This window comes from Marmota marmota, unplaced genomic scaffold (assembly GCF_001458135.2).
Source record: "Marmota marmota marmota unplaced genomic scaffold, marMar, whole genome shotgun sequence".
Lineage (NCBI taxonomy): Eukaryota > Metazoa > Chordata > Mammalia > Rodentia > Sciuridae > Marmota > Marmota marmota.
The window spans coordinates 10,778,366-10,806,120 of record NW_025999991.1 but is presented as its reverse complement, the minus strand read 5'-3'; the positions used below and the strand labels follow the sequence as shown (position 1 = coordinate 10,806,120).

Here is a 27,755-nt window from a genome sequence, read left to right as displayed (position 1 = left end):
ACTTCAAAGCATGATGAGAAAGAATAACTATAGAATCCTTTAGGTACTGAAAATTGTTGAGTGTCGAATGACAGGTATATGAGGACTCATAGAACTATACTTTATTTTTGTTTAATGAAAAAAGAATCTTTAAAATTTTGAGCTCAAGTTTCATTTATTATGTAGAAAAACAAAGGGACTGTTAAGAAACATACTAAAGACAGTTATCTAGTGAGTATTCTTCAAAATTCTGCTTAATGAATTACCTTTTTTAACAAATAATTCACTAAGAAAAAATATAAGTAATTGATTTAGGCCCTCTATCCCTTTTGTGACTACATTGATATAGAAATGCTTACTGAAAACTACTTCTGGATTGAAATATTAGAATTAATGATTTAAGTGATACTGTAATAAGATATAACAATCAGAGATATAACACAGGCTCAGTGTAGCTCAACAGGGTCTTAGCTCCTACCTAGAGAATAGCTCCTGGAGAAATGAATCACGTACCTGTGCGTAGGAGCTCAGGACGTGGGTCTGGATCTCATCCATTGTGTCAGCTCCATAGGAGACAGTGCCCAGATGGAGCTGCCTGAATGTCATCTCATTCTGGGTGAGAGTTCCTAGGACAAAAACACAGCACTGCATAAGGAAGGCCTCAGCTCTGGATCTTGGTCTGCACCTGCCTGTTCTCAGAGAGCTAACTGTGCAACCAGGATGTTTTGCTGATGCACCAGGTACCTGCATGCTGTTCTTCTCGCTGTGTTGATGCTGACCGTGGGAGGAGAGGTGCTCCACCTGCAACAGTGGGCAGGGCTCTAGTTAAATGAAGAGCTCTAGGTTCAACTTCCCAGATCTGTTATATGGCATGAATGCAACTTCTGCCTGTTCGGAAAGAGACAGGCATAACACCAGGAAGCAGGGTCGCCATCTTCACAGTCACAGTGGAAGAGCACAGCTGAGGAAGACACCAATGGGAACCTCGTCGACATGCCCATCAGCTATAAGACACCCTATCTTGAAAAATTATGTACTGTGAGGCCCAGGAACAGACATTAGAGATGTGGTGAGTTCTGGGCATACCTTGGTATCACCTGCAAGATAGAACACACTCTCCTTTGGGGAGCTTTGGAAAGACAGCTACCAGGAGGTGCTTATTTACATCAGAGGCATCAAAAGGGATAATCATCAGGACTGTAGAAAAGCTGGGTCATGCATATTTCATGCAATATACAAAAACACATGAGATGCAAGTGATTTACTTAATGTGTTCACAGAACATAGGAGCTTGACTGCCCTATGAATATGGAAAGAATATGCAGCAATGAACTACTGTAGAACCTCTTCTTCCCTTGGTGCTTCTGTAGCCATTCAGGAGCTCAGACAGGGATTATGCATGGATGGTGACGTGGGGAAGCAGCAATGTGAACAGTTATCACAATCAAGAGAGAAGTTTAGGCACAAAGTTGTTAGGATGCCCTAAATTGTGTTGTTAGGGTTTGGTAGTTATGTAACCATTTGCCAGGTGATAAACCAACTTTGACACCTGTTTCCTTATTAAAAAACTGTCAAGTTCTATTATTCACATGAAATTTGCTGATGCTTCCATATTTAAGTTTTGAGATTAAATATTAGTATAATAAAATATTTTGGATTTAATGAATAATTTGTCTTTGAAGAGTAATTTATATCACTGCAGGCAGCAGCTAGGTGGGCTGAGATGCTCCTCATCTGTGTTGGAGGTACAGTAGGGGGGCCTCCTGGCTCACGGCTGCAGACACCCTATCAAAGATCTTCTGAACCTACGTGTATGGGCTGCCTTAGTCAGCTTTTCGTCACTGTGAACAAATGCCTGACAAGAACAACTTGGAGGAGAGAAAGTTTCTGTGGGGCTCATAGTTTCAGACTTTCTGTCGGTGGTCAGCTACTCCTTGGCTCTGGGTCTGAATAAGGCAGAATTTAATGGCAGAGGAACGAAGGAGGAAGGCAGTCATCTCATGGTGGCCAGGAAGCAAGGGGGTGGACTGTGACCTACTCAAGTTATTGCTTGTAATGAATCATGATATACCATTTAATTTGGGGCATCCATTTTCAGAAATTATTAGAGAAGAAAAATTTGGCTTTTCCAAATGCAATAAATCTACATGAACAACAAGTATTTCCCCAAACAAAGACACAGGATTACAATTACTCCATTCAGACCACTTTTAGACAAAGATGCTGGGGCTCTGAAGTGTCTACTTTTCTAACCCAGCACTCTGATTACTGTCCTTTTAAAATATTTATTCTTAAGTTTTAGGTAGACAAAATATCTCTATTTTTCATTTATGTGGTGCTGAGGATCAAATCTGGTACCTCGTTCATGCTAGGCGAGCTCTCTACCACTGAGTCACAACCCAAGCCCTGGTTACTGTCTTTATTAAGCCTGCTGAACATATTTCAGGGCTGAGGCTCTCAACTTCTACAATGCTATTTATTATGCTTTGCTTCTTACCACCCTTTAGGAAAATCTTGAGAGTGATTCTGTGTACATGGCTCAGAGACCCATTGAAATGTAGTGCTCATTATCACAGACATATCTAGACAGATGCTAAGATACTCAATGTACTGTTACATATGTACATTTAGTTGAAAATCATTTAAAAGATTACTGATGTCTTAGGTTTGAGCTGTAAAGCTCTAGGTTTATTTTATTTATTTTGATGTGGTGCTGAGGATAGAGCCCAGTGTCTCTCAATGTGTGAAGCAGGCACTCTACCACTAAGCCATGGGGCCCAGCCACCTTGTAAAGCTCTATATTTAGATTCCTAAAAGCCTTTTATTGGTTGCTTATTCATTCCGAACTGAGAAGAATGAAAGGGAAAACTCAGAATAATTTCTGAAGACTGAGAAACTTAAAATACTACAATTTTAATGTTTACATTTAGGTCTGTGATCTACTCTATTTTGTTTATGATGGAAGGAAGGAATTCAACTTCATTTCTTGCACAGCATCTTTTTTTTTTTTTTTTTTAATTTACAGTTTGTTCCTTTTCCCAAGGAATGCTTTGACATCTTTGTCAAAGCCAGCTGACTACAAAACAAACAAACAAACAAACAAAAAGCTTTCCTTATGGCCTCTCAACTCTATCCATCCATCTGTGTCTTTCTTTATGCAGTACCATACTGTCTTGACTGGCTTTGTAGATTTTGAAATTGGAAGCATGAGTCTTCCAACTTTATTCCTTTTCTGGATTGTTCGAGCTATCAATGGTCTCTCCTATATCTGCATGTGGTAAAACCAATGGATCAGCTTGTAGATTCTGGAAAGAAGATAGCTAGGATTTTAACAGGCACCGTGTAGAATCTATGGATCAATTTGGGGAGCTCTGTGGCCATCTTTTTTTTTTAATATTTATTTTTTACTTGTAGGTGGATACAATATCTTTATTTCATTTTTATGTGGTGCTGAGGTTTGAACCCTGTGCCTCACGTGTGCTAGGCAAGTACTCTACCACTGAGCCATGATTCCAGCCCCTCTGTAGCCATCTTAATATCATTGTTAGTATCATTGTTAGTTAATAACATTGTTAGTATATAAAATACAATTCATTTTTTATATTGATCTTACATCCTACAAACTCACTAGTATTGTTGTTGACATATTTTTAGGGGATCCCTCTGGTTTTCCTATACACAGACCAATCTACACACAAATAGAACCTTTGCAACACGAATGCCACTTCTTTTTTCTTGCCTAGGGTCTTGAGGTTCACAGCAGGACCATCCCTAACAGGCAAGAATAAGGAACAACCCAAATGCCCCCCAGACCCCACTCAAAAATGGATACGTAAAATGTGGTATATCCACATAGGGGAATGCTATGTGGTCATAAAAAGGAATACTATAGTATGGATGAACTTGCAAACATTCTGCTAAATCAAAGAAGCCAGACACACAGGCCACACGTTGCATGATTCCATCCACATGTAATGTCCACACTGAACAAATCCAGGGGTGGAAGCAGACCCGGGTTTGCCCAGGCAGTGGATGGGAGAGGAGGACCAAGAGTGGTTCTCATGCATGCAGTGCTGCTGTCTGAGACAGTGAGGGTCTTGGATGGTACTGAGACGTCACAGTTATGCCAAAATGCTAAGAGAGTGACACATTCTGTGTTTCTCATCTGCATCAAACGACTATGAATAATTACTTTGCATCTCCTAAAATCGCTAAGTTGCTAATAAATGATGTTGAAAGCAGTTTAAAACTAATAAATTCAAATAAGTGACTAGTATATCTCATCAAATACAATTTGGCTTTGTTATTTTGGCATCTCAATTAAGATACTCACACCTTGCAGGGCCAACGAAATTAGAATACTACCAGACATTCCTTTGAGGCACATAGTTTCCTTAAATATTAAGAGGAATTCTGAAAATATTTCACAACTTCTTAGTTTCAGGCTTACTTTGCCCTCTTGTACAATAGTAGATAATATAACAAGATTAAATCAGTTAAGTAAAAAATAAGAATTATTTTTCAAACCTTATCTCAAATCTTTTCATGACTTAAACCAGTTAATGATTTCTAAAACTTTTGTCATCTTAATATGACAAAAGGGAATAGGCCCTTAGGCTGGAAATTTAAAAAAAGAAAGAATTAACTTAAAAACAAGATGGTAAGAGAGACTCAAGGGGCTGCGGTTGTAGCTTAGCATTAGAGTGCTTGCCTAGCATGTGTGAGGCCCTGGGTTCAATCCTCAGCACCACATAAAAATAAATAAATAAAATAAAGGTTTTTTGTCAACCACAACTAAAAAATAAATAAATACATATATTTTAAAAGAGACTCCATAGCAGAGAACGGCAACAGGGTGGTTATGATACGAAGTTCCCAGGTTTGTCTGGGATTTCTAATGAAAATGCAGTGGCTCTTTGAAGAAGCACAACAGGTTTCCTGGACTGCAATGCACAGAGGAAAACTGATTTCTAAGGTAGAGTCCTGAAGGCACCACTCTCAGGGCAGTGGCAGATGCCACCCTCGACCAGCAGAGACGCTGATTAGACGTGACTGGGCTGTGATTTGGTTTCCTAACAAGACTCACCAGGCCATAATTTAAAAAAAGTAGGCAGGTGACTGTGATATATAAACTAAAGCAACTCTTACCCAGAGGGATACTATTCTCAGGAAGACCTTAGCTAGGCAAACAGCCAAGCATGATCAGTGGTTACACCCAAAGAAACTTACTTAGACCATCCCATGAATGAATGTAAACAACTTCTCAAGTGATGAGACCGACTCACCAAATTCTGAAATACGCCTTGGTCTTCACAAATACCTAACATTATTTAAATAAATAGAGTCCACATTACATTCACCGTAGATCAGGCTCTCCTGGAAGCTAAGGTTTCCAGTCGCAAGCATCTGTGCAGCTACTGTATGTGTAAGGTATCTCAACTGGTCTAAACACCCTGGAATGTTATGTAGGACCCACACCCAAGCACACACCTCAGTGAATAATGCACCCATCTGACTAGGGATGTGTGCTGTAACTGAAAATGTCCTCATTGCCATCACACAGGGGACACTAATAAACACGGCTAACTCCCACTTGTGACGTCTGCAAGCCTTGTTTGTGCTGACGAGCACACATACACCATGCTCTGCTGCCTTTAGGACAGACTTTGGAAACAGCCTTTCCCTCATGGCAACACTGTCCTGAGAAACACAAGCGACTCAAGTCTGGACAGCACAGAACTTTTGGGAAAGGGATGCTATAGTTAAAATATAAGTCCTAAAAACCTGCTGTTTTAGTGGGTGTTTGTAGTAATGGCTTCATTCTACATGAAGATAAAAACTCCCTGACAAAGGAAGTAGTGTATTGCTTTAGTAGGTTGCACCCTGAGTGAAGTGTTAAAATTTATGAGTTCTCTGCAGCATTGTTCTTTAAACAATGGCATTGTCAAATGCAACCAGTGAGAAGATTAAAGTTCTCCCAGCAGATCAAGTACAAATTATCCATCCTCCTGCTTCAGCATCATTTGTTCATTTATCATACAGTGTCTAGTATTTCTGGTCAGTGTCAATATGGTCTGCATCCTTGTAGTTCACAGATGTCTACTCTTGTCGAATGAATCACTTTATGTTTCACGCACTGGTGGCGGCAGATGTGTCACTATAGCAACATCATTAATTTTGGATCTTACCGGAAATGTGCATTCCAATCAAACCTAATTATACCACATTGCTTTCTTGTCCACAAGAAGGAAACTATAATGCAATTATTGGGATACTTCATTTTTCTCTTCTGCCGTGGCAAATGAAAGAGCCACTGTGATGGACGCCTCTTGTCAAAAAGCATTCTGATGAAGCACAAACCCAATTCACACTTGTATGAAGGTCCACTGTGCACTCGTGTCAGTAATGAGAGTGTCAGCTCAGACAACAGCTCCCTCTCCACCATTTCAGGGGAAACTGGGCCAGGTGGAAGATGTCTGCTAACTGCACTATGCTCCACCCCTGACACTAGAAGCAGAGATCTCTGTGCTGGAACCTTGGCACGCGGAGGACAATTCATCTACTGAAATAGGGACTACAAGACCAAAAGGGATCCTTTTTGTCCCTGTAATGCAATTCCTTCTTGCTAACACAGGACATGCACTGGCCTCAACAAGGTGCTAAAAACCTGGGGTAAGGGTGCAAGGGGAGTCCCTGCCAGGCTGGCCCTCAATTTCTGCTTCTGTGTTCATCCACTATCCCCAGCATGTAGAACCACCAGCACTCTTGGAATTTCAATGGCTGAAATCCCATTTGACTGCTCAGAATGGTTAGGGATCTGCCAAGGCCACCCGCAGAGGGAAGCCAGGACTCAACCCCATGTCTGACTGACTCCAAATCCTATTTTCGTTCCATCAGACCATGCAGAATACATGTTTAAATAAAACTTAAGTGAGGAAGTAAAAAAAGGTTAACTATCCATATGCAGAAATAATGCATCCGTATGATTAGTTTCTCATCAGCCCATGACTGTACTACGTGGACTTCATGACAGGCCACAGCAACGCTGCCATCTCCATGGCTCCACGGATATCAGGAGGTAGGTATCCTGTCCCCCTCCCCTGGGCAAGAATGGTGGGCCCAAGCCCAAAACCAGGCCATGAATCTAGAGCTCCCTGGGAGACGGTCTCTTCCCAGGAAGAGGCCATGGCTGGAGGTACAGCCAGAAACATTCCAGCTACAGGGCTTCACCTTGTGATTACTGAGACAGGTTCTTAAAAAATAGTCCAGACCAATGAATGTAAAAAGCCCATCCAGCTTCAATATCAGGACTTGTATTTCTCCAAGGACTTGTTTGAAAAGCAACAAAATGCATAGATTTTTATCACATTAATAAACTCTATGTAGCTTTGCTATGATCCTTTTGAAAATCTCATGTGCTAAGATTATTTACTTACTGTGTTTTAAGAATCACTGGTTTGCTTTAAAGCAGCATAGAGTGAGGAGGTTTCAACTTCATGATCCCGTGCTAAGATCATGTGTCCTACCCCGATGGAGCTCAAATTCCAAAATGAAAAGTGGGGCAGGTGTAGTTAAGAATTCCATCGTTGTTTAAAATGTAAAATAAAAATTCAGCATTTTAAGGAGGGATAATGTCACAGAATATTTATTATAAACATCAGATGGTGAGAGACACAGAAGGCATGCAGCAGTCACTCAAGCTCACTGTAATTCTTGGGATGTACTTGCTGGTAAATGAAATGGAAGAATAGATTAGCAGCATGCTTAGAAATGTCCGTGCAGGTCATTTGGCACAAAAGGGCCTCTGGCCCCCACCAGGTGTCCTCCACGCCTCTCCTAGCTCCTCTGGATGGGCTCCACCATTAGTCCTGGAAATGGCACAGGGGGCAACTCTGACTGTGGTCAGAGGGTAACTGGTGCAGGACCCTGGGCCTGGGGGGGAGCCTTCCAGCACAGTATGTCTGCATTCCCATCCCAAGAGGAAGCCTGGATCTTGGGTTCCTGACCTCCAGGCTGCCTCCAAGAGCAGTCTGTGGCCTCATCCTCCCCCCTGACTTACTGGATGGGTCTGACACCACTGGTGGGGTCACCTTGCGTCAATAACAGGGTGGAGCCTATTGGAATCATCGAACAAGGATTTAGAAGGATTACCAGAACAATGCTTCAATAATTGATTACAAATTCTCTCTGAACAAACGAAAAAAACAGAATATCTCAGAAAACCAACAGATGTTATAAAAAAAGGACTAAGTATAAATTCTAGAACGAAAGCCCCCAATAACAGAAATGAACACCTGGCTGTACTGGCTCAGTAACAGGGGAGCTGAGGGCACTGCAGGGCAGTCCATACCAGTTCTGTCCGACCCAGAATCTCAGGGCGTGAGGGGTTTGCAACAGAGACACATTCTCCTAGCTCCAGAATCTGAGGACAGGAAGACAATGGGGCTGAACATGTGCTCAGAGGACCGAATGCAGAGGTCCCCACATCTGGCTAAAGACTCTACACAGGCCCAACAACTGAGCTAATCCCAAACCAGGGTAAAATCAAACAGCCAGGCCAAGGCACATCAGAACTGAGTTTTGGAAACCAATCATGAAGAAAAGCTCTCAGATTCAGCCAGAAAGAAAAGCTGAATTTCCACAGGGACACCAGCTGCGTCCATCTGAGCCACAAAGCCAGAGCAGCCACATTTTCTGAGCTGAAAGAAAAGAACTATCAACAGTAAGTTCCATATTCAGTGGACAGAAAGTACTATGGAGGAAAGACTGAGGTGAGGCCACCCAAGAACTCCTGAATCTCCAAAAGGATCGATGTCATCACCTCAACCACAATGGAATGGAAAGCATTTATTCTTAAGAATTTTGTGTTTTTATGCTACTACACATGTTAAGGTAAAATTTTCTATATTAGTTTTGCTAAAAGGAGCTACTGATATTTATCTGTAAACTTATTTAGATTTTCTATATATGCTGTTTGCTAATAAGATTCTCCTTCTTGGGCTGGGCTATACCTTACTGGCAGAGTACTTGCCTTGCACATGTGAAGCACTGGGTTTGATCCTCAGCACCACATAAAAATAAATGCATAAAAAGAGATATTGTGTTCATTTACAACCAAAAAATATTTTTTTTTTAAAAAAGGCTATCCTTCTTTTTTAACCTCCAACATTTTCCTTGCTTTGTGGATGAGCTAGTAACTCAAATATGACACATTCTTCCTGGTCTTGAGGGAAGTATGCAACATCCTACGTTTAAGTACGGCAACGGCTGTATGCTATGCTGAGCAAACCGTTTTTCAGAATTAGAGTTCCCTTTCCTCTTAGTCTGCTAAGAGGTCTTAATCATGAATGGGGTGTTGAAATTTATACAAAGGCTTCACTGGACTTCCTGAGTCACATGGAAATTTCCCTGTATTGTATTCAAGACATACGTTGCACGTGTTGATTTCTGAATTTCAACAACCTTGTGTTTCTAGGGTAAATCTAACTGGATAATGATGTGTGACAGCTTCTTGCACTGAAGATTTCGGTCTGCTACCAATGTGGTTGAGACTTCATGTCGATGTGTGTGACGTCCCTTCCTGTGATGTCCACATCCAGTGGCTCCCTCTGTCTGGGGGGGAGATGTGCTCACACAGGGTTCTTCCTCCCCTCAACAGTGGGAGAGCTTACCAGTGACATGCGTCAGGGCAGGGTAAAGGCCACTTCCAGGTAGCAGAGTTTCAGGAGTCACAAGCAGGTGTTGACTTCACCAAATGCTTTGAGCATCTTTATCTGCTACGGTTCCCTATTATCGTGTACTTTATTTTGGATTTCTCCTTTAATCCGTGCAGGTTTAATATTGAGCCATCTTTCCATTGCCAGAGTAAACTCCCCTTGAGCAGAATGTATTTCTATTTGTAGCAATACTAATCCGGCCTTGTAACAGCTTATCTAGGGTTTGAGAGAGACTCCAGGGACACTTTCAAGTCTCCTGGCTTGCTCTCCCTGCCTTCTTTGGTGTTAGTGTTCTATCAGTGGAATATCCGTTTTCCTCATCTATGGAAGTTTTGTGTATGTTGAGAGTGCATGTCTTGAAGGGCTGGTGTCAGGGGTTTCTAACCTACCTTTCTCTTTCATTGTTCGGAGTGCTACAACTGTTTCCTCAGAATGTTTTAATAGCTTTCATTTTTTTAAAAAAAATATTTTTTAGTTGTTGATGGACCTTTTATTTATTTATTAATTTATATGTGGTGCTGAGAATGTAACCCATTGCCTCATACATGCTAGGCAAGCACTTTACCACTGAGCTATATCCCCAGCCCCTCAACTTTTAAAAATTTATGACAGGGTTTTCCTCAGTTGCCCAGGTTAGTCTCGAATTCAAGACCCTCCTGCCTCAGCCTTCAACTTGCATTTGGCCAAGGCTTTTTTTATTTTTTATTTTTGGCACTGGGGATCAAACCCAGGGACACTTAACCACTGAGCCACATTCCCAGCCCTTTTTATTTATTTTGAGACAGTGTCTTGATAAGTTGTTTAGGGCCTAAGCTGCTGAGGCTGGACTTGAAGTTGTGATCCTCCTGTCTGAGCCTTCCAAACACTGGGGTTATAGGTGTGTGACACCATACCTGGTCTGGCCAATTTTTTAAAGAATAGAGACAGGGTCTTTTTGTGTGGCCCAGGATGGCCCAAATTCCTGGGCTCAAGCAACCTATGGCGAGCAGACGAGTTGGGCCCCAGGTGCACCATCATGCCCTACTTGATGTCTTGTGTACCATATCATTTATCTCTGCTCTTGTGTCTTAAGATCTTTTTCTTCTATGCATTTGGCTTTGTTTTCTTGTTCCTAAGTTGGCCATCAAAGATTATCAGTTTTTAGCCTCTCTTCTTTTTCTATTAAAAATGGAGGAAAGCTCCTATAAGGCATTGCTTTTAAAACATCCCACCGGCTTTGATGGCAAACAATTCTATCATTTAGTTCTGATAATTTTTATTTATTTTTTTAATTTTTTAACTTTTTTGGTACTGGAGATTGAACTGGTGCTTAGCCATTGAACCACATTCCCAGCCCCTTTTTGAGGGTCTCACTAAGGTGAGACCTTAGGGCCTAGCTAAGTTGCTGAGACTGGCCTGGAATTTGGGATCCTCCTGCCTCAGCCTCCAGAGTTGCTGGGATTATAGGTGTGCACCACAGTGCTTGGCAAAGAATTTTTAAATTTCTGCTAAGTCTTTTTGGATCTATGTGTCATTTTAAAGTGTATTCTTCAACTTCGCAACATACTGAGATTAAAGAACTTATCATTTTATGATTAACTTCTACTTTTTTTTCCAAATATTGTTTTAGTTGTTGATGGACCTTTATTTTATTCATTTATTCATAATGTGGTGCTGAGAATCAAAACCAGTGCCTCACACATGCTAGGCAAGTGCTCTACCTCTGAGCCACAACCCCAGCCCAAACTTCTACCTTTTATTCTTTTTTAATTTTAGGCAGGTATCCCTACACTTTGGAATTCACTGATTGAATCAGGGCCTAACTCATGTCCAACCTTTGTGAGTATTCCACATTTGATGAGAATGCCCGTTACCAGCGTCAGATGGACAATGTCATCTGTGAGCAGGAGGGCAAAGCTGGCAATGGTTCTATCAAATTCTATATATTGTGGCTGATTCCTGCCAGCTTGGCTTATCAATAATTTAAAGAGAAGCTAAAATTTCTTCCTGTAATAATCAGTTTCTTCCTGTAGTCTATTGATTCTTGTTTGTGGATTGAGGCTGTTTAAGGGCACAAACACTTAGACTTGCAACTACTATTTTTATGCAGCAATCCTCTTCCTTGAATAATGCTTTAAAAGTTCATTCGGCTTGGTATTAAGGAAGACATATCAACTATCTTTTGATTCTGATTTGTCTTAATGATTTTTCTTTTCTTTGTTTTATTACAGCTTTACCACTAATTTTTATTTACATATTAAATGGCTTAATCTTTTATAGTTTAAATCTTTGTCAGTCAACACTATTGATTTTTCTTGTGTGTTTTTCTTAGCTTGATATTATGTCTGAACCCCACCTGTGAGCACCTAAGGACCTGTGCTCAGCTGTCACGCTGTTCAATACTCAGCTGAACGACATGGCACAGGTTATCTATTCTACTCCTGACCAACTTTTTTTTTTTTTTTAATTATATTTAGACAATTAGTTGTTTGCTTTCGTTGACCAAAATAATGCTAAAAAAAATTCTTGTGTATATCTTGTGACATAGATTTGCAAACGTGTCTTTAGGGAACAGAAGTAGAAGTGAACTTGCTGGATGGCGGGGTACACACTTCAATTTGACAAATACTGCAAAACTTATCTTACAAGGTACCAAAGCCTAGAGGAAGCCCTGCTTTGCCATATGTTTGCTGTACTTAAAAACCCCACTCATGAAATGTGTGCCTGTTAGGTCCTCTCCATGGGAAGTTCCAGCATGGAGGGGGTGCCTGCCTGTCTCTTTTGGTCTTCTTTAAGAGCTTTACCTTTGGTTGACACGTTTCTGGGTTAAAACTTACTTTTAGCTGCATTCTGGTTATGTTGTGCTCTCACCGATATTTCCCATATCCAGTGTCTTGTCTACTGGTGTGGTGTGTAAAAATGCAGCTTCATTGTGTATTGAGCCTACTCATATAAACCAAATGTTCCTAAATCCTAAAAATTTTCCCAAAGCTCCTTTGGGTTTGCTATGTATTTTTCTTTAGGAACATGCTGCTTGCTCATATTGCTACCCTGACTTTACATGTACAATCTTCACTTCTGACTGATATGTCAATCAGCACAAGGCTGGCCGTGAAGTAGGACTTTCTCCAGGCATTCCTGAGTGCTGTCTGTGAGTTTCATGCAGGGGACTCATGTGCCGATCAGCATATTCTTCCCCAGGCCTCCGAGTGAGGAGAAGGCAGCTCCGGTTCTGGCCCACAGTAGACTCTGGCAGTCATCAGCTTCACAGGCATGGACAGGAAGGGGCAGACTGGTGCTGTCTGGGACCCTCAGAGTTTCCATGTCCTCCCACAGGCTTTCTGGCCATATGTCTCCAGGACTCCCTTCTGGAGAGCTTTCCCTCCATCTGAGTGGGCTCTCTGTGGAAGCAAAGGTGAGCTTCGGTTTGCTTTGTTCTGGCTTCTCCCTCAAATTGGTTCTAGAACTTTCCTAGAAATAACCCATTTCTGTGACTCTAATTGTACTTTGCTTTTTTTTTTTTGTTATCAGTGCAATAGATTTCTTCTTCTTGTTTAGAAGATATTTTTAGATGGTAGATAGACACAATATCTTTACGTTTTTATGTGATGCTGAGAATCAAACCCAGCACCTAACAAGTGTCAGGCAAGTGCTCTACCATTGAGCTACTGCTCCAGCCTTACAGATTTATTCTTTAAAACTTTGTTCTGTCAGCTCTATGAGGTTGGGAAGGGAAACCCTAATACATGTTCTCATTCTACCTTCATGAATCAGAAGGCCCTCAATTGTTATTTGTGAGTTATCTGGAGTCATGAGCATTATCCTTTCTTGGTCAGGTACCTCAATGTACCACAGAAAATAAACTTGAATGAAATTCAAATAAAAACCCCAATGACACACACCTGTAATCCCAGTGGCTTGAGGGGTTGAGGCAGGAGAACTGCAATTTTAAGGCCAGCCTTAGCAACTTTAGCAAGGCCCTAACTCAAAATAAAAAAATAAATGAGGGCTGGGAACTTAGCTCAGTGGTTGAGTGCCCCTAGGTTTAATCCCTGATACCAAAGAAAACAAACAAACAAAAACTCCAAAAGTGGATTTTGAATGGCACTAAGCTTACAAATTTACCATGAGACCTTACACCTACAGAATACTGAATTTCCATTTATTTAAATCTTCTGTTACATTTTTCACACATGCCCTTGCAGGTTCATATCCATGTGCTCTACAGGTGCCACCGTGAAAGGAGTTTTATTCTCCAGTGTGTTCCACAGCTACACATAAAGGGGTTACAACCTGACAACCTAATCTGCAACCTGACACTTTACTGATTTCTTAAGACTTAGTAGCTATAAGTTGATTTCTGCAGTTCACTCTTATATCTTCAAACATGTGCTCTCTTCCTTTAGTTGTACACATTATTTTGATTTCTTGTCTTATTACAACGGCTAGATCTTCTAAAATAAATACTAAGTAATAGTGTTGTATACAGATTTCTCCATTTCTTCCTGGTGATAACAAGAATTTTTCTACTATGTAATTATTACACATGATGTGGAATATTTTCTTTACCACATTATATAAGTATTCTTTCATTTCTAGTTCATGAATAATCATTAGGAATTTAAAATTATGAGTTGATAAATTAAGGAGGAATTTTACCCTTAAGCTATACCTTTTATTATAGCAGTAGACTTATTTATCTTTTTATTTAGCATTTGATGGACTAATGTGAGTTTTTTATAAAAATAGAAAAAAATGCAAAATAAAGATAAGCAGTGTTTTGGGCACAGAGTTGTAGGGTGTGATAAATACTTTATAGTAACACTCTTAAGAAGAATATTATTAGAATACCAAATTCACATGCCTTGTTTTCTTCTAAAAGCTCAGAAGTATCCATTTATGAGAAACAAATGTGCATTTTATTCTTGCTCTCAAAAACTGTTATAAAGGCTGTTAGAAAAAAACCTATAAAATTATAGAATTATAGAAAATTCAAAGTACAGAAATAGGTCACTTAAAGTCCCAAGAACTTAACATTTTGCTAACCTGAAGGATACTGTGCATATTAGAAGACGAAGATTAAGTTGTATGAACAACTTTCAAAGACAGAGTCTGGAAAATTCTACATATTACTTCAACATTCTCTTACAACACACACATGTCCATGTAAAACCAGGAACATTTCTGGATGTGATCTGATGCTCTCAATGGAAAACAGACTACAGAGTACCTGTTTTATCTGTCAATAAGTACACAAGGCGCCCCAGTTCCTCTGGTATAGTGCTGGTCCGAACGACTGTACCAGGGATATTCTCATCTTTCATGATCATCCATCCATAGGCTGCTTTGCCCATATCCAAGTTCACACGTAAACTGCCAAATAAAACCATCGCAGTCATTAGTGCACGCAGATCCACATAATACATTCATACTTGTGATTTCATGTAAAATACTTACTTAAATGCATTCTTTAAATTTTTATAAAAATATATAGATAATATTGGATTTCAGACTTTAAAGTAAATGGATCTGAAGACTTGAAATTGACAAATGCTTTTACATCCCTCATAGTGTTTGCCAGTGACAGGCAGTGGGCAGCACCTTACTGCATGTGGTTAACACCACCAGATGGAACAGAGAGGCAGATGGCTTTAAGGCCCATTCAGGCACAGATCACCACGAGGCTCATTCATATGGAGGAAATCAAGTAGTGATCACTGCAAATATAAATGTGAAATCAGTCTTAAGGTTTATCCACTCATTTTACAGCTATTAATTGACTGTCTCCTGTGTTCCAGGTGCTTAACAGTAAAATACAAGAACAAACAAGTAATGACAGGATCAATACAAAGGAATCAGTTATGCCACTCTTGGTTTTTTGGTTATTTTAAATATTATATATTTTAAAGGTATACAGATTGTGTATAAGAGGTGTATAAGATTGTGATTTAAAATCCACAACTGGGGGCTGAAGTTGTGGCTCAGTGGTGAAGTGCTTGCCTGGCACATGGTAAGGCATTGGATTCGATCCTCAGCACCACATAAATATTACATGGCCTTCATTTTATTTTTCTGAATCATAGAATTTCTCCAAAGCCCAAATGAAAGCAGTGTCCACAGAAAAATGCTTTTCTTTTTCTTTCTTCAAATCTCCCCTTATCCTAATTCCATGCTGAACCGTCTTGTGGCCTCACAGCCCTTGACAGCAACATCCTCCTGTGTGTTGAGCAGTTCCTGTGTGGAGCCCTCTACTGGATGCTGGCTGTATGGAAATGCATTGGTTCATCACACCTAATGAAGAGAGATTTTGTGTGGCCCATGTGACATGGGAGACCTCAAGCACAGAGATTTAGGTAGCATGCATGTGAGTAGCTATGGGCTGTTGACTGGATGCCACTGGTCCTTCCTGGAAAGTCATTTTGAGTCACCTTGCTTAGTGGCTGTTGTCTTTCATTAGTTTGTTTCACCGTTCTAACAGGACTGTGAGTAGCTAAGGATGTTGAGGGGCTGGTTTGAAAGGTGTGTGTAATTGTCAGTTCCAGATTTTCTTTCCAACTATAATTTTTAAGATGTGACTTTATGAACAAATAAATAAATTATGATTATTTACTGCTCTTTAACTTATAGACTTCTTGACTGTGATTCCCAAAGACTATTTGTCAAGTGTGTGTTTATTAACAGTCTGAACCACGTGAATTGCCATTTTGGTAGGTCAAAAATGGTTTGAGTATCCGCAGTTTCCCTGATAGAGTCAGACTAGGCAGGGCTAAATGTTCTGAGTGACATGTGTGAGAAACAGGGCCTGCCCACAGTCTATGTGGTGCAGTGTCAGTGTGTGTGCTTCTGTAGCCTCTTTAGTGAAGGCCCGGAGGCCATCCATTCCAGTGCTTCCAGATGAAACCATAGCAAAATCAACCAGGTAGGACGGACAGTTGTGGATTAAAAAAAAAAAGAAAATTATATATCATACACACACACACATATATATACATACATACATACATATATATTAGTTGTATATCGACATAGAGCAGGAAGTGGGTGGCAAGGAAACCGGACACCTGTGAAGCTTTCCCTAGCTCTGATCTTTTGGCCCAGAGATCTGCACTTTGGAAAACTAAGGTGTGTTGTGCCCTTTTGGATTCTGGTCAAATTATTTTGGCAAATGTCAGCCTGCCATAGCTATTGTAATGCAAATGGATTCCTGTCCTTAGCCGGACAGGCACTTTTGAAGAGCTTGGAGTCTGTTGGAAACCAAAGCAGCACCTTCAGGTTCCTCTTCATGAACAATTTATGGTTTAATAAATTAACTTCTGTTAAAGAGTGGAGGAAATTTATTATTTCATGGAATATAACATTATACATAATCACCACTGGGACATTTGGGGTTGAATACAAATACCCTTCAGAGACCATTCAAAGTAGAAGCTTCTACTGGAAAAGAGAAGAGAGAATATCTTTAGAGAAATAAAAAATAAGAAGAACGACTGCTTACAGTTTATGTGAAAAGCAGCGTAAACTTTATCTTTCCTGAACCAAGACATTAATCATACATAGGGTGTTCAAGATTCACATGTACTGTGATCCATTTTGTGTATTCTGATTAAATGCTAATGGAGTAATTTGTTTTTAATGTTAAAAAATCTCAAAGACACTCCAACTTAATCACTAAGCTGGCAGACTGATTCACAACTTGCTGCATTTACATTTTAAGAATGCTCTTAATTTTTTAGAATTTCAAATCCTAGAATTCTCTCCAACTGTGATAAAAGTGCCAAACTGTGATATGGTCTGTGACTTCCAGAAACACACATGCTACTGTTCTGAGAAGGATTACAGAACTAGGTTACATGATAATAGATATCAATTACAGTTTAGGTTCATTCCACTGCTGATGTAGCAACTGTGAAACTGTTACCAACAGACCTATTCCAGTAAGTGGAATTCATTTGTAATTTAAGATGGTTAACTGAACCAGGAGGCAATTATGACTTTTAATGCTATCTAATCAGAAAAATGAAATGAATTACCCTAAATAATAGTGTTCAGGGATGTTGTAAATAATCACATGCATGAATCTGGATTTTGCTACAGTTAGAATACATGAAGTAAATTTTAGAATGAAGGAACGCCTTCAAAATGGTTCTTGTTCTCCAAATAGGCTAATCCTATCGCTACAAAAACGTCTGAGGAGGTCACCCAGACTCCAGATACACTTGCAGTGCGCGTCCCTAGTCTACACACTGGGCTCCCACATAGGCCCCCGAATGCTCATTGCATTTAAGCTCAACCCGCATCACCTCCAGGTAAGCCCAGCCCCATAGCCCATCTCCTTAGGGAAAGAATCCATCTGAAATAATGTACATGCAGATTCTGATTTGAGCAAAAGAAAACAGAAGCTATTTCAATCAGAACTTTTACTAAAAGCATTCAAAACTTTTCCTGTAATTTTAAGGCCACGAGGACACATATGCCATTTAATCTGAACATTTCCCCAAAGCTTTCATTCTATGATGTTTTTTTTTACATTCTGGAGAAACACCCATGGACAGCAGTAGATGGCACCAAAGCATTTTCACAGGGTCAGTCACCCAGTACAATCACAGCAAGACAGTGTATAAATCTCTAGGTCTTGTTTAGGTCACCTTCTGGCCTTCAAACAGATGTGCTCAGGTGCCTATGGGCTGACTAACCTGTGAACACTGCACCGAGGTGGTTAACATGCCCACTTCCTCCCTTTCCTGGTCAAACAAAATGAAAACAAATGAATCTTCTCCTTCTCGGTAGGGAGGAAATCTTCTCCCGTCAATGCACACTGTGACCCACCCATCTCCAGCCAGAGTTTGAGCAATGCCAGGCTCCTTTGCCCTCTCCTTCCAAAATCCGAGGGGATCAAGACCTCCTGCTAACTCCACTGCAGACTTCCATGTCCTGGGAAGAAAGCAAGAGTAGGTGACCTCTACATTCTTGATGTTCAGAATGACTCATATTGATCCCTAATTTTGACATGTACTAGTTCCAAGATCTAGACTGAAAATAGACTCAATCCCTGTGAGCCTCAGCAAGGCCTGTCAGATGCCAGGTGCTGGGAGGTCAAGTTGAGGGTCAGGAGTGATGTGCAAAAGTGGGAACTGAGAGCAACGCTCATGGGCTGGAAGCAGTCACTGGTCTCAACAGCCAGCAAAAAACATTGCAGAAAAGGTGGCCCCTGAGCTATGTTGGGGAGGGCGGGCCTGTCACACAGGTGTTTGGAAGCCAGTGGCCAGCAAAGCTCAGAGCTCAGAAGGTGTGTTGGGTGCCTCAGTTATACATGCATGTAATGCTACATGCGTCAGGTGACTCAAATGAAGACAGAGAGATGTCCGGAGGTGTAGTGAGCTCCAGTGGGCTTGTATCCACTGCAAACAAACAAGCAAGCCAAGAACCCCAGTGGATACCTGAAAATGAAAACAGTACCATGACCTGATGCTACATTTTCCCTACACATACACCACCAACAAAGTACACAATAAGCACAGTAAGAGATTCACAACAGTGACTACGAATAAAGTAGAAAAATTATTAACAATATGTCGTAATAAAATTTATATGAATGTGCTCTCTCTGAATATCTCAGTGTATCATTTAATATGTTCAGGCTGTGGTTGATCATGGGTAACTGGAGCTGCAGAAAATGAAAATGTGATAAAGGGTACCACTGAAAGACTTCATCACATGAAGAACAGATGAGAAAACTCAAAAGTAGGTGGTGAAGAGTCCTGCCTTGGGCCACACGGAAGTTATCCACACAAGAATATAACTCTTCACTCTGACTCCAGGGAGCTAGGTGCCAGCCTCTGGGCTGGGCACTAACTCTCCTGGACCAAGGCTGAGGGTGGTCTATATTGTTATGATTTCTTATTTTAAAATTACTTAGAACTCAGGAGAAGTTACACGAATAGGACAGAGAACGCCTGTGAGGTCTTTCTGGAAACCAGGTCCCTAATGATGCTATTGTGTGTAATACCACCGTGCAATACCAAAGCAGGGGAGCTATGCACCACAATCAAACCCAGACATCACTGCTCATATGGTCAGCTTTAGCATCTTGCATACATATGTGGAACCACCAGTGGACGATACCTCAGCAATCACACCCTTCTAGCACCTGTCCTGGGAAAAGACTGACTGGCTCTCCACTGTAGGGCAGGCCCACGATGGCATGGTAGGCACCCTCACCTAGGCTTCCAGTGGACTATGTTTTTAGCATGCAGCCGAGGACATGAACACCCTGATTTTGCTTGAGAGCATGAACCCACCTATTTGCACTGTGCCTTCTTTGTCTGGCCGGCACATAAAAAATGCCTAAGGAAAGACTCAGGGGGCTGAAGCTGGGGGCTAAGGATGCTGCTACCTACAAATGAAGCATGTCTAGTATCCCAACTAGGCTTTGCAACTTCTTCCATCTGCCTGGATCCCAAATCTGTTTCCTAGGATCTGAGCCTCAACCAAACACCACCATCACAATCTGGTAAATTCAAGACAGTATCATGAAATAATCATGCAGCATGTGACCTTTTGAGACTGGGTTTAACCCACAGTATCATAACTGCTGTGGTCTGAACCTTTGTGCTCTCTTAAAATTTCATATTGGATCTTGGTCCCCAGTACAATGATATTAAAAGAAAAGACCTTTAAGAGGTAGTGAGGAGGCCCCCAGGATGGAGCCCTCCTTGTGGAGAGTGGTGACAGAGAATGGAAGAGCACTGTCTGAGATGGAGGTCTCTGATGACCTCAGGCTGTGGCTTGGGGTCTGGGAAAGTTTCTGTGCAGAGGTGCAGGATGCCTAGCTGCTGCGGTAATGCCCTGCATGAGGAGGCTCTGCTAGAGTCTTATCAGCCTCAACTTTGGTCTCAGCACACAGCTCCTGGGAATAAAGGAACTCTCGTGCTAGACAACCACAATGTTTCACTAAGCTCCACTATACCTGAACCTGCCTGCTAACTTTAAACAATGGACTTTCCTGAGAGCTACACAAAGCTCCTAATAATGCATATTACAACTGTAGAATGTAACTGTGGAATAAGCTGCATAATGTTGCTAACTCTGAAACTTTCATGAATACAAAGAGCAATGCTTGCATAGTCTTTAATCTGATAATGAGACATATATATTTATTTAAAGATTGCTGGGGTAACCCTTTAGACCTGCTTTTCTATCAGAGAGAAATTCTCCACCTGACCCCAGCTATTATCTTCAAAATCTGTGTTTGTGAATCTTTTTCTTATCACCCTTTGCCTCTCACCAGAAACTGCTAGATTGTTCTGTGCTGGTCGTGGCATCTCCTCAAGGGACTGCAGGGGATAGCTAATGCCCTCTCTACTCTCCTGCATTCTCATGTGTGCAAACACACAGCTGTCCTCCAGAGGACACAGAAAGAGGAGCCATCTTAGAAATGGAGAGTGGCCCTCAACTGACACTGAATCAACTGGCACCTTGGTCCTATATTTTCCAGCTGCCAGAAATATGAGAAATAAATTTATGTTTTGTATAAATTACCCACTCTTATGTATTTTGTTATAGAAGCCTAAATGGACTAAGAGAATGCCTCAAGTTTTTGCTTGTATCAACAGTTCATTCCTTTTTGTTGATGGACAGTATTTATCAGATAGATAAATCACTGTTGGTTTATCAGACTTTTAAAAGCTTGAATTTCCCAAGCTTTCTATGATCTAGTTGCACTTTATCTTTAAAAGAAAGCTTGTTGCATTCTCAAAGATAAAGTTTATCACAATTGGTACCTTAAAACTGTGGCCTTGGAAAGTACTGCTATGAAAGTTACTACACAATTTTAATTCAAATTTGTATAACTTCACATAAAAATTTCAAGAAAAATCTGTCATCTTGGGAAATAATGTTATTTTATTTGAACAAATGCATCCAGGTAAAACAATAAAAAAATACTATGTAAATTTATCACATATTTATTTTTACTTTCTTGTACTGGGGATTGAATCAGGAGTGCTGTCCCACTGAGCTCCATCCCCAACCCCTTCCTTTGTTTCTTTTTTTTTAATATTAATTTTTCAGTTATAGGTGGACACAATATCTTTATTTTATTTTTATGTGGTGCTGAGGATCAAACCCAGTGTCTCACACATGGTAGGCGAGTGCTCTACCTCTGAGCCACGATCCCAGCCCTCCTTTATTTCTATTTTATTTTTGAGAAATGGTTTTCCAAGAACTTGTGGTCCTCCTGCCACAACTTCCTGAGTTGCTGGGGTTATAGACATGGGCCGTTGTGCCTTTTTAAAAATTTCTTAAAAGAAATAAAGAACTTAAAAGCATTGAATATCCAGGCTAAATTCAAAGGAAAATCAGGAACTCAGAAAAGTGTGATCACATAATTTCCTCTGCCCCAGGACCACATGTCAACCTCCACACACTGAAACTTTTTTTTTTTTTTTTAAATCAGTGTTCTAACTACTAGGCAAGGGAGCATAAGTGAAAGCCCAGACTTACGAGAAGGCGAGGTTAACAAGAATGCTCCCTTCTCACAACAAGCTGGGGCCAGGAAGGGCTGTGCCCTCAAACTAAAAGAAAATCAAAAGACAATGAACTCCATGTGGTGGTCCAGTCAGGTTCACATCTCCTAAGTAATTCTGTGACTACATCTTTAAATTGGATGAAGATACTCCAAGCCAGGGGCTATCTCCAAGAACCCAGCAGAAGCAAGTCTGTAAGTCTTGGAAAATATACTTTCATCTTTATAATTTCAAATACTAAAAAAAAAAAACAAAAAACAAAAAAAACTACTATCACAATAAACATGAACATTACCTTACCACATGGCACACAACAAAGGAAGACACGATAAGCAAGAGCCAGAATAATAATATTCAAGAGAAAGACTAAAAAGGTATCACACATTACAAAAGTAGCAGGTTTGGACCATAAAACATTTGGATGCATAAAAAAAAATTAGAAAAATATCTGCACAGAATAGGCAACTATATTCCTACAATAAAGAAACCAACAGAATTGTTGAACTAATAGGAGATATGAAAGGATAATTAGTTTTAGAGTTAATTAGGCATCACCAAAAATTACATCAGTGACTTGGAAGACAGGCCAGCGTGAATGATATGGAATAAAGTGTGAAAGCAAAAAAAGTAGTAAAAAAATAAGAGAAACACAGGATATGGTAAGGATATCTAACAAACATCAAGTTGATGCTGTCAAAACAGGGGATAGAATGATACAAAAGCAATATCTCAAGAAATGATGACAGAATTTTCTAGAATGAATGAAAGAAATCTATCTGAAGATTCAAGAAGTCCAATGAATCCCAAGCATAACACTAGACACACTGTAGTTCAGGGTAGAACAGAGACAGTAGAGAGAAGCTCTAAAGGCAGCTGGAAGGGAAAGGTTGGTACACAGGAGTCAAGATTTAAAAGACACCCACTTTGTGGCAAGAATCAAAGCCAAAAGAAAGCAAAATAAAGTGAGAAGCTTGAATTCTAGACCAGTCAAGCAATTTTTCAAGAGGGAAGACCAGCAAAATAAAGTTTCCAACAAAAGCCAGCACTAAACAAAATACAAAAAGAATACCTTTCTGACAGAAGGAAAATTATTCCACATGGGAGGTCTGAGATACAGGAAGAAATTAAGAACAAAAACGCAGATAACCCAGACTGATAAGGAGTGTATAAACAATATCTTTGGAATTACAGAATTAAAATAAGAAAACAAAAATGGCATAAATGCAGAAGGGGGAAGCAAAGTTAAACAACTATTAGGTGACATGTAAAAAGAGGTGATTAAGTGTAGGTCTGATAATATAATGTGCTTAATTTCTATAGTAACTACTAAAAGCAGAAATTGCTTACACAACTTCCAAACTACTAGAGACAAAGTGGAATTATTTTTTAAAATTAAAGAAAATGGCAAGAAAGAACAAAAATAATGACTAGGCAAGTCAAGTTGAAGGTACAAAATTAAATAATAGATTTAAACTACAAATATGACAATATTGTAATGACTATATAGGCACTAAGTACTCTAGTCAAAAATTATCATTGTAGATAAAAATTAAACTTTTTGCTAATTATAAGAGAAACATAAAAATAAATATACAGAGAAACTGAAAGTAAAAAGATGGAAGAGAATATGCCAAGTAAATTAAAGACAGCTGGCATACTTGCTACATTAACACAAAACAAAGTAGAATTTAATGCAAACAGCTTTAGTAGAGACAAAGGAAGTCACTTTATAATTAGAAAATGCTCAATTCACCAGGAACAGATAACCATTGAAATTTGTGTGCATCCAAAAATCAAAGCAACAGAATATATAGTATCAAAAATGGACAGAATTCCAAGGAAAAAAACAAACAAACAAAAAACAAGACACAATTATAATACTGATGGGAAATTTTAACACCAGTCTCAGCAACTGCTAGGAAAGGCAGAGGAAAACCAGTACAGGTAGATAGAGACTGAAAATCCCAGCCTCACTGCACACAGGGCCACTGGCCCACAGGTCAGAACCCAAGCTGCTCTCCAACACACAGCACTGAGCCTCAGAGCTACTCTGACAGCTTCCTTACCTTAAGTGGAAAGGGTATGATTTCTGAGAAAAATTCAAATAAGCTAAAAATGAACAAAGAAATTACTAGAAACTTCAACTATGCTTGTAAACCAAGAAAAAACTTTGCAATACCCATAGGAAAAATAAAAATCACAGTGAAAATTAAAATATTCTGAACCTGATAACATTAAAAAGACTATACATGAAAACTTTTGGGATGCAACCAAATTAGAACTTACCTGGAAATTTATAGCCTCAATTATATATATATTCGAAAAGAAAGAAAAAAAGCTGAAAACTGATCAGTTAAGCATCTACCTCAAGAGATAAGAAAAGATACAATTAAATAGACCTACAAAAATAAGAAAAAAATACAAAGTAAGGTTAACATTAATGAAATAGAAAATAGTATAAGACATGAAAAACCAATTAAAACAAAAGTGGGTATTTCCAAAAGCCTAAGAATGGTAGCAAACTTACTGGAAGACTGATCAAAATCAGGGCAGAAATAATTATGACAAGATGAAAAAAGATAAATACCACATTTATATGTAAGAGATAACTGGAAAACACCAACAAACTTATGAAAATTTTTGAAAATTTAGATATAGCTGATTAGTATCTTTAAAATTATAACTGTGCAAAATTGATTCACTAAAAAGAACAAAAACAACAACAACAACAAAAAACACAACCTTGAGCAGAGCAGCCCTATAGCAATCAAAGAAATAAAATCTGCTATATCTTTCAACAGTGATGAGTTCAGGCTCACACTGTCTTCTCGATGGGTAAATGTTCAAAGAATAAAAAATTTTCAATTAAAAAACATTTAGAGAAGACAAAATGAGACAAGATTCACCAATGTTTCATGAGACTACATACTTTTGATACTCAACTCCAAAAGAAGGGCATGGAAAGACAAATTGCAACTTAATTTCAAGCACATAAAACCAATAGAAAACGGTCACAGAAATATAGGCACAAGGAATCTGATAATACACAATGGGTGGTATTATGGTTTAGATGTGAGGTGCCCCAAAAGCTCACATGTGAGACAATCTAAGAAAGTTCAGAAGTGAAATGATCAAGGAATGAGGCCTGATCAGTGCATTCACCACTGATATGGGTTACCTAGGGGGTCAATATAAGCAGGTGGAGTGTGTCTGGAGGAGACAGGTCTCTGGGGGTATGCCCCTGGGATTTATATTTTGTCCTTGGTGAGCAGAGCTCTCTCTGCTTCTTGGTGCTGAGCTGTTTTTCCTCTGCCACCCTTCAAGACAAAATGCTCTGCTTCACCTCAGGCCCAGAGCTACGCTGTCAGCCATCTATGGACTGAACCTCTGAAGCTGGGAGCCAAATTAACTTTTCCTTCTCTACACTGTTCTTGTTAGGTACTTTGGTTACAACAGCAAAAATGCTGACTAAAACAAGTAGGATACCATGATCATGTGGGGCCTTCCCTGGTATGGCATCAGGAAGGCAATTAATATACTAAAAAATAAAAGTTTAACCATGAAAAGTCATGAACACACTTAGAAAAGATATTTGCAAATATTCATGATTTGAAAATAACTTTTAGCAAAACAGGAATACAAAAAATTTNTTTTTTGTATTAGGGATTGAACTCAGGGGCACTTAACCACTGAGCCACATCCCCAGCCCCAACTCCCCTACCTTTTAAAATTATATATTTTGAGACAGGGTCTCTCTAAGTTGCTGAGGCTGCTTTGAACTTGGGATCCTACTGCCTCAACCTCCTGAGCTGCTGGGATTACAGGTATGTGCCACCACGCCTGGTTTTATGGAGAAGTTTTTGAGAATAACTAAGAAATTAAGAGGTATGTTAGATTCATGGCCAAGAAAAACCAAAATGCTTTTAAGGGATACAAGGAAGAAAGGGTGTAGTGCCCAATACTGATTACTACATAAACAAAGGTATGTCAATCAAAACAGTTTGTCATTTGGTCAGGAATAGAGAAACAGAGGGACCAGAGAGGGAACCCCAAACAGCACTTGCACATAGGAATGCCTGCTCCATGACAGGTGATCCCAGGCACTCATGAACAGTCTGTTCTGCAAAGGGCACTACAGCAATCAGTATAGGAAATGGGATTCGAAAGCTGCCACACCCTGCACCAAAACAACCTGGCCTGGGGGTGCAGCTCACCATGGGGCTTAGGCATAGCAGGTGCGAGGCCTGAGGTACAATTCACAGCAAGCACTACAGACAGCAGCAGCAGCACAGGAAGCAGCCAAAGGAAAAACTATTCAGCTTCTAAAAGATAGAGAGAAGGGCGAGTCATCTCCTTGAGGAGGATTTCTTAAGCAGTATACAGAGGCTAATACAGCAGACGAACTTTACCAGGCAAAACCAACAACTATTTTGTTTTCAAAATTCCACCACTGAGGGCTGGGGATGTGGCTCAAGTGGTAGCACGCTCGCCTGGCATGCGTGCGGCCCGGGTTCGATCCTCAGCACCACATACAAAACAAAGATGTTGTGTCCACCGAAAAATAAATAAATAAATATTTAAAAAAAAAAAATTCCACCACTGAGTGAACACAGTCAAGCCACAGATTGAGAAAGATGCCAGCAAAACCTAAGGGCCAAGGAATGAGCATCCAGAATATGTAAGTATCTAAGACTGCTCAGAAGACCAGACAAAAGATTTGCAGAGTTAGTAAAAAAGATAAATCTAAACAGCGAACATATATTTGCACAGTTTTTTTATTCTTACTATTAATCTGGCAAAGGGTAACTAAAACTGCAATGAGAATGAAGTGCTCCTAAGGATGGGGACTATTCTCTATAGTGATGCTGGAATGCTAAAATGGTACAACTGCTTTACAAAACAGTTTCCTATCATCTAGTAAATTTAGTGAATACCACAGCCAAGTAATCCCACCCCTAGATACCTTACTCTATAGGGCTTACAGCAGGAGAATGCATGTTCATGAATGTTAGTGGCAACAGCACTTTTAACAGCAAAAAAACTGAAACTACCCAAGGTCCACCAAGAATGGAAACACACTGCAGTATGTTCCCAAAAGATGATGTACTGAAAAGCAATGAATGCGGGCAACACAGATGAATCTGACTGTGGAGTCATGTTAAAGACTTAAAGCCAGTAGGATTTTAGTATATAAACAGGTGAAAACAGGAAAAGATGAATTACGTTTATGTATGCAACTGTAGGTGGCAAAGCTCAAGAAAAATGGGGAAAAGTTAATCCTAAGAGAAGCATACCACCAGGGACACATAACAAAGCATCACCCTATGTCTCATAAATAGTCATTATCCATTAAAAAACATTTTAAAAACACCGTGTCTAAAAAGGAAACAATAATGCCAAAAAGGCTGCTGAAGCAGACCACAAGAAAAATAACTTCATAGATATATGAAAACCAAAGCCAGGCATGGTGGTGCACACCTGTAATCAATCCCAGTGGCTCGGGAGGCTGAGGCAGGAGGATCCCGAGTTCAAAGCCAGTCTCAGCAAAAGTGAGGTG

At 39.9% G+C, this 27,755-nt stretch overlaps 1 protein-coding gene across 5 annotated transcripts in view; it reads right to left on the bottom strand.

Moving 5' to 3' along the window:
- The window catches only part of Atp9b (ATPase phospholipid transporting 9B (putative)), a 244,536-nt gene that overhangs the window by 53,408 nt on the left and 163,373 nt on the right, over window positions 1-27,755 (bottom strand). For 4 of the 5 annotated variants that reach the window (XM_048806674.1, XM_048806675.1, XM_048806676.1 and 1 more), the window contains 3 exons: window positions 14,905-15,047; window positions 724-780; window positions 493-605 (listed from right to left, as the gene is read on the bottom strand). In XM_048806674.1, coding sequence (XP_048662631.1) covers window positions 493-605; window positions 724-780; window positions 14,905-15,047 — 313 coding nt within the window. The remainder of the gene's footprint in view (window positions 1-492; window positions 606-723; window positions 781-14,904; window positions 15,048-27,755) is intronic. The other variant, XM_015499591.2, reaches the window with a different exon arrangement.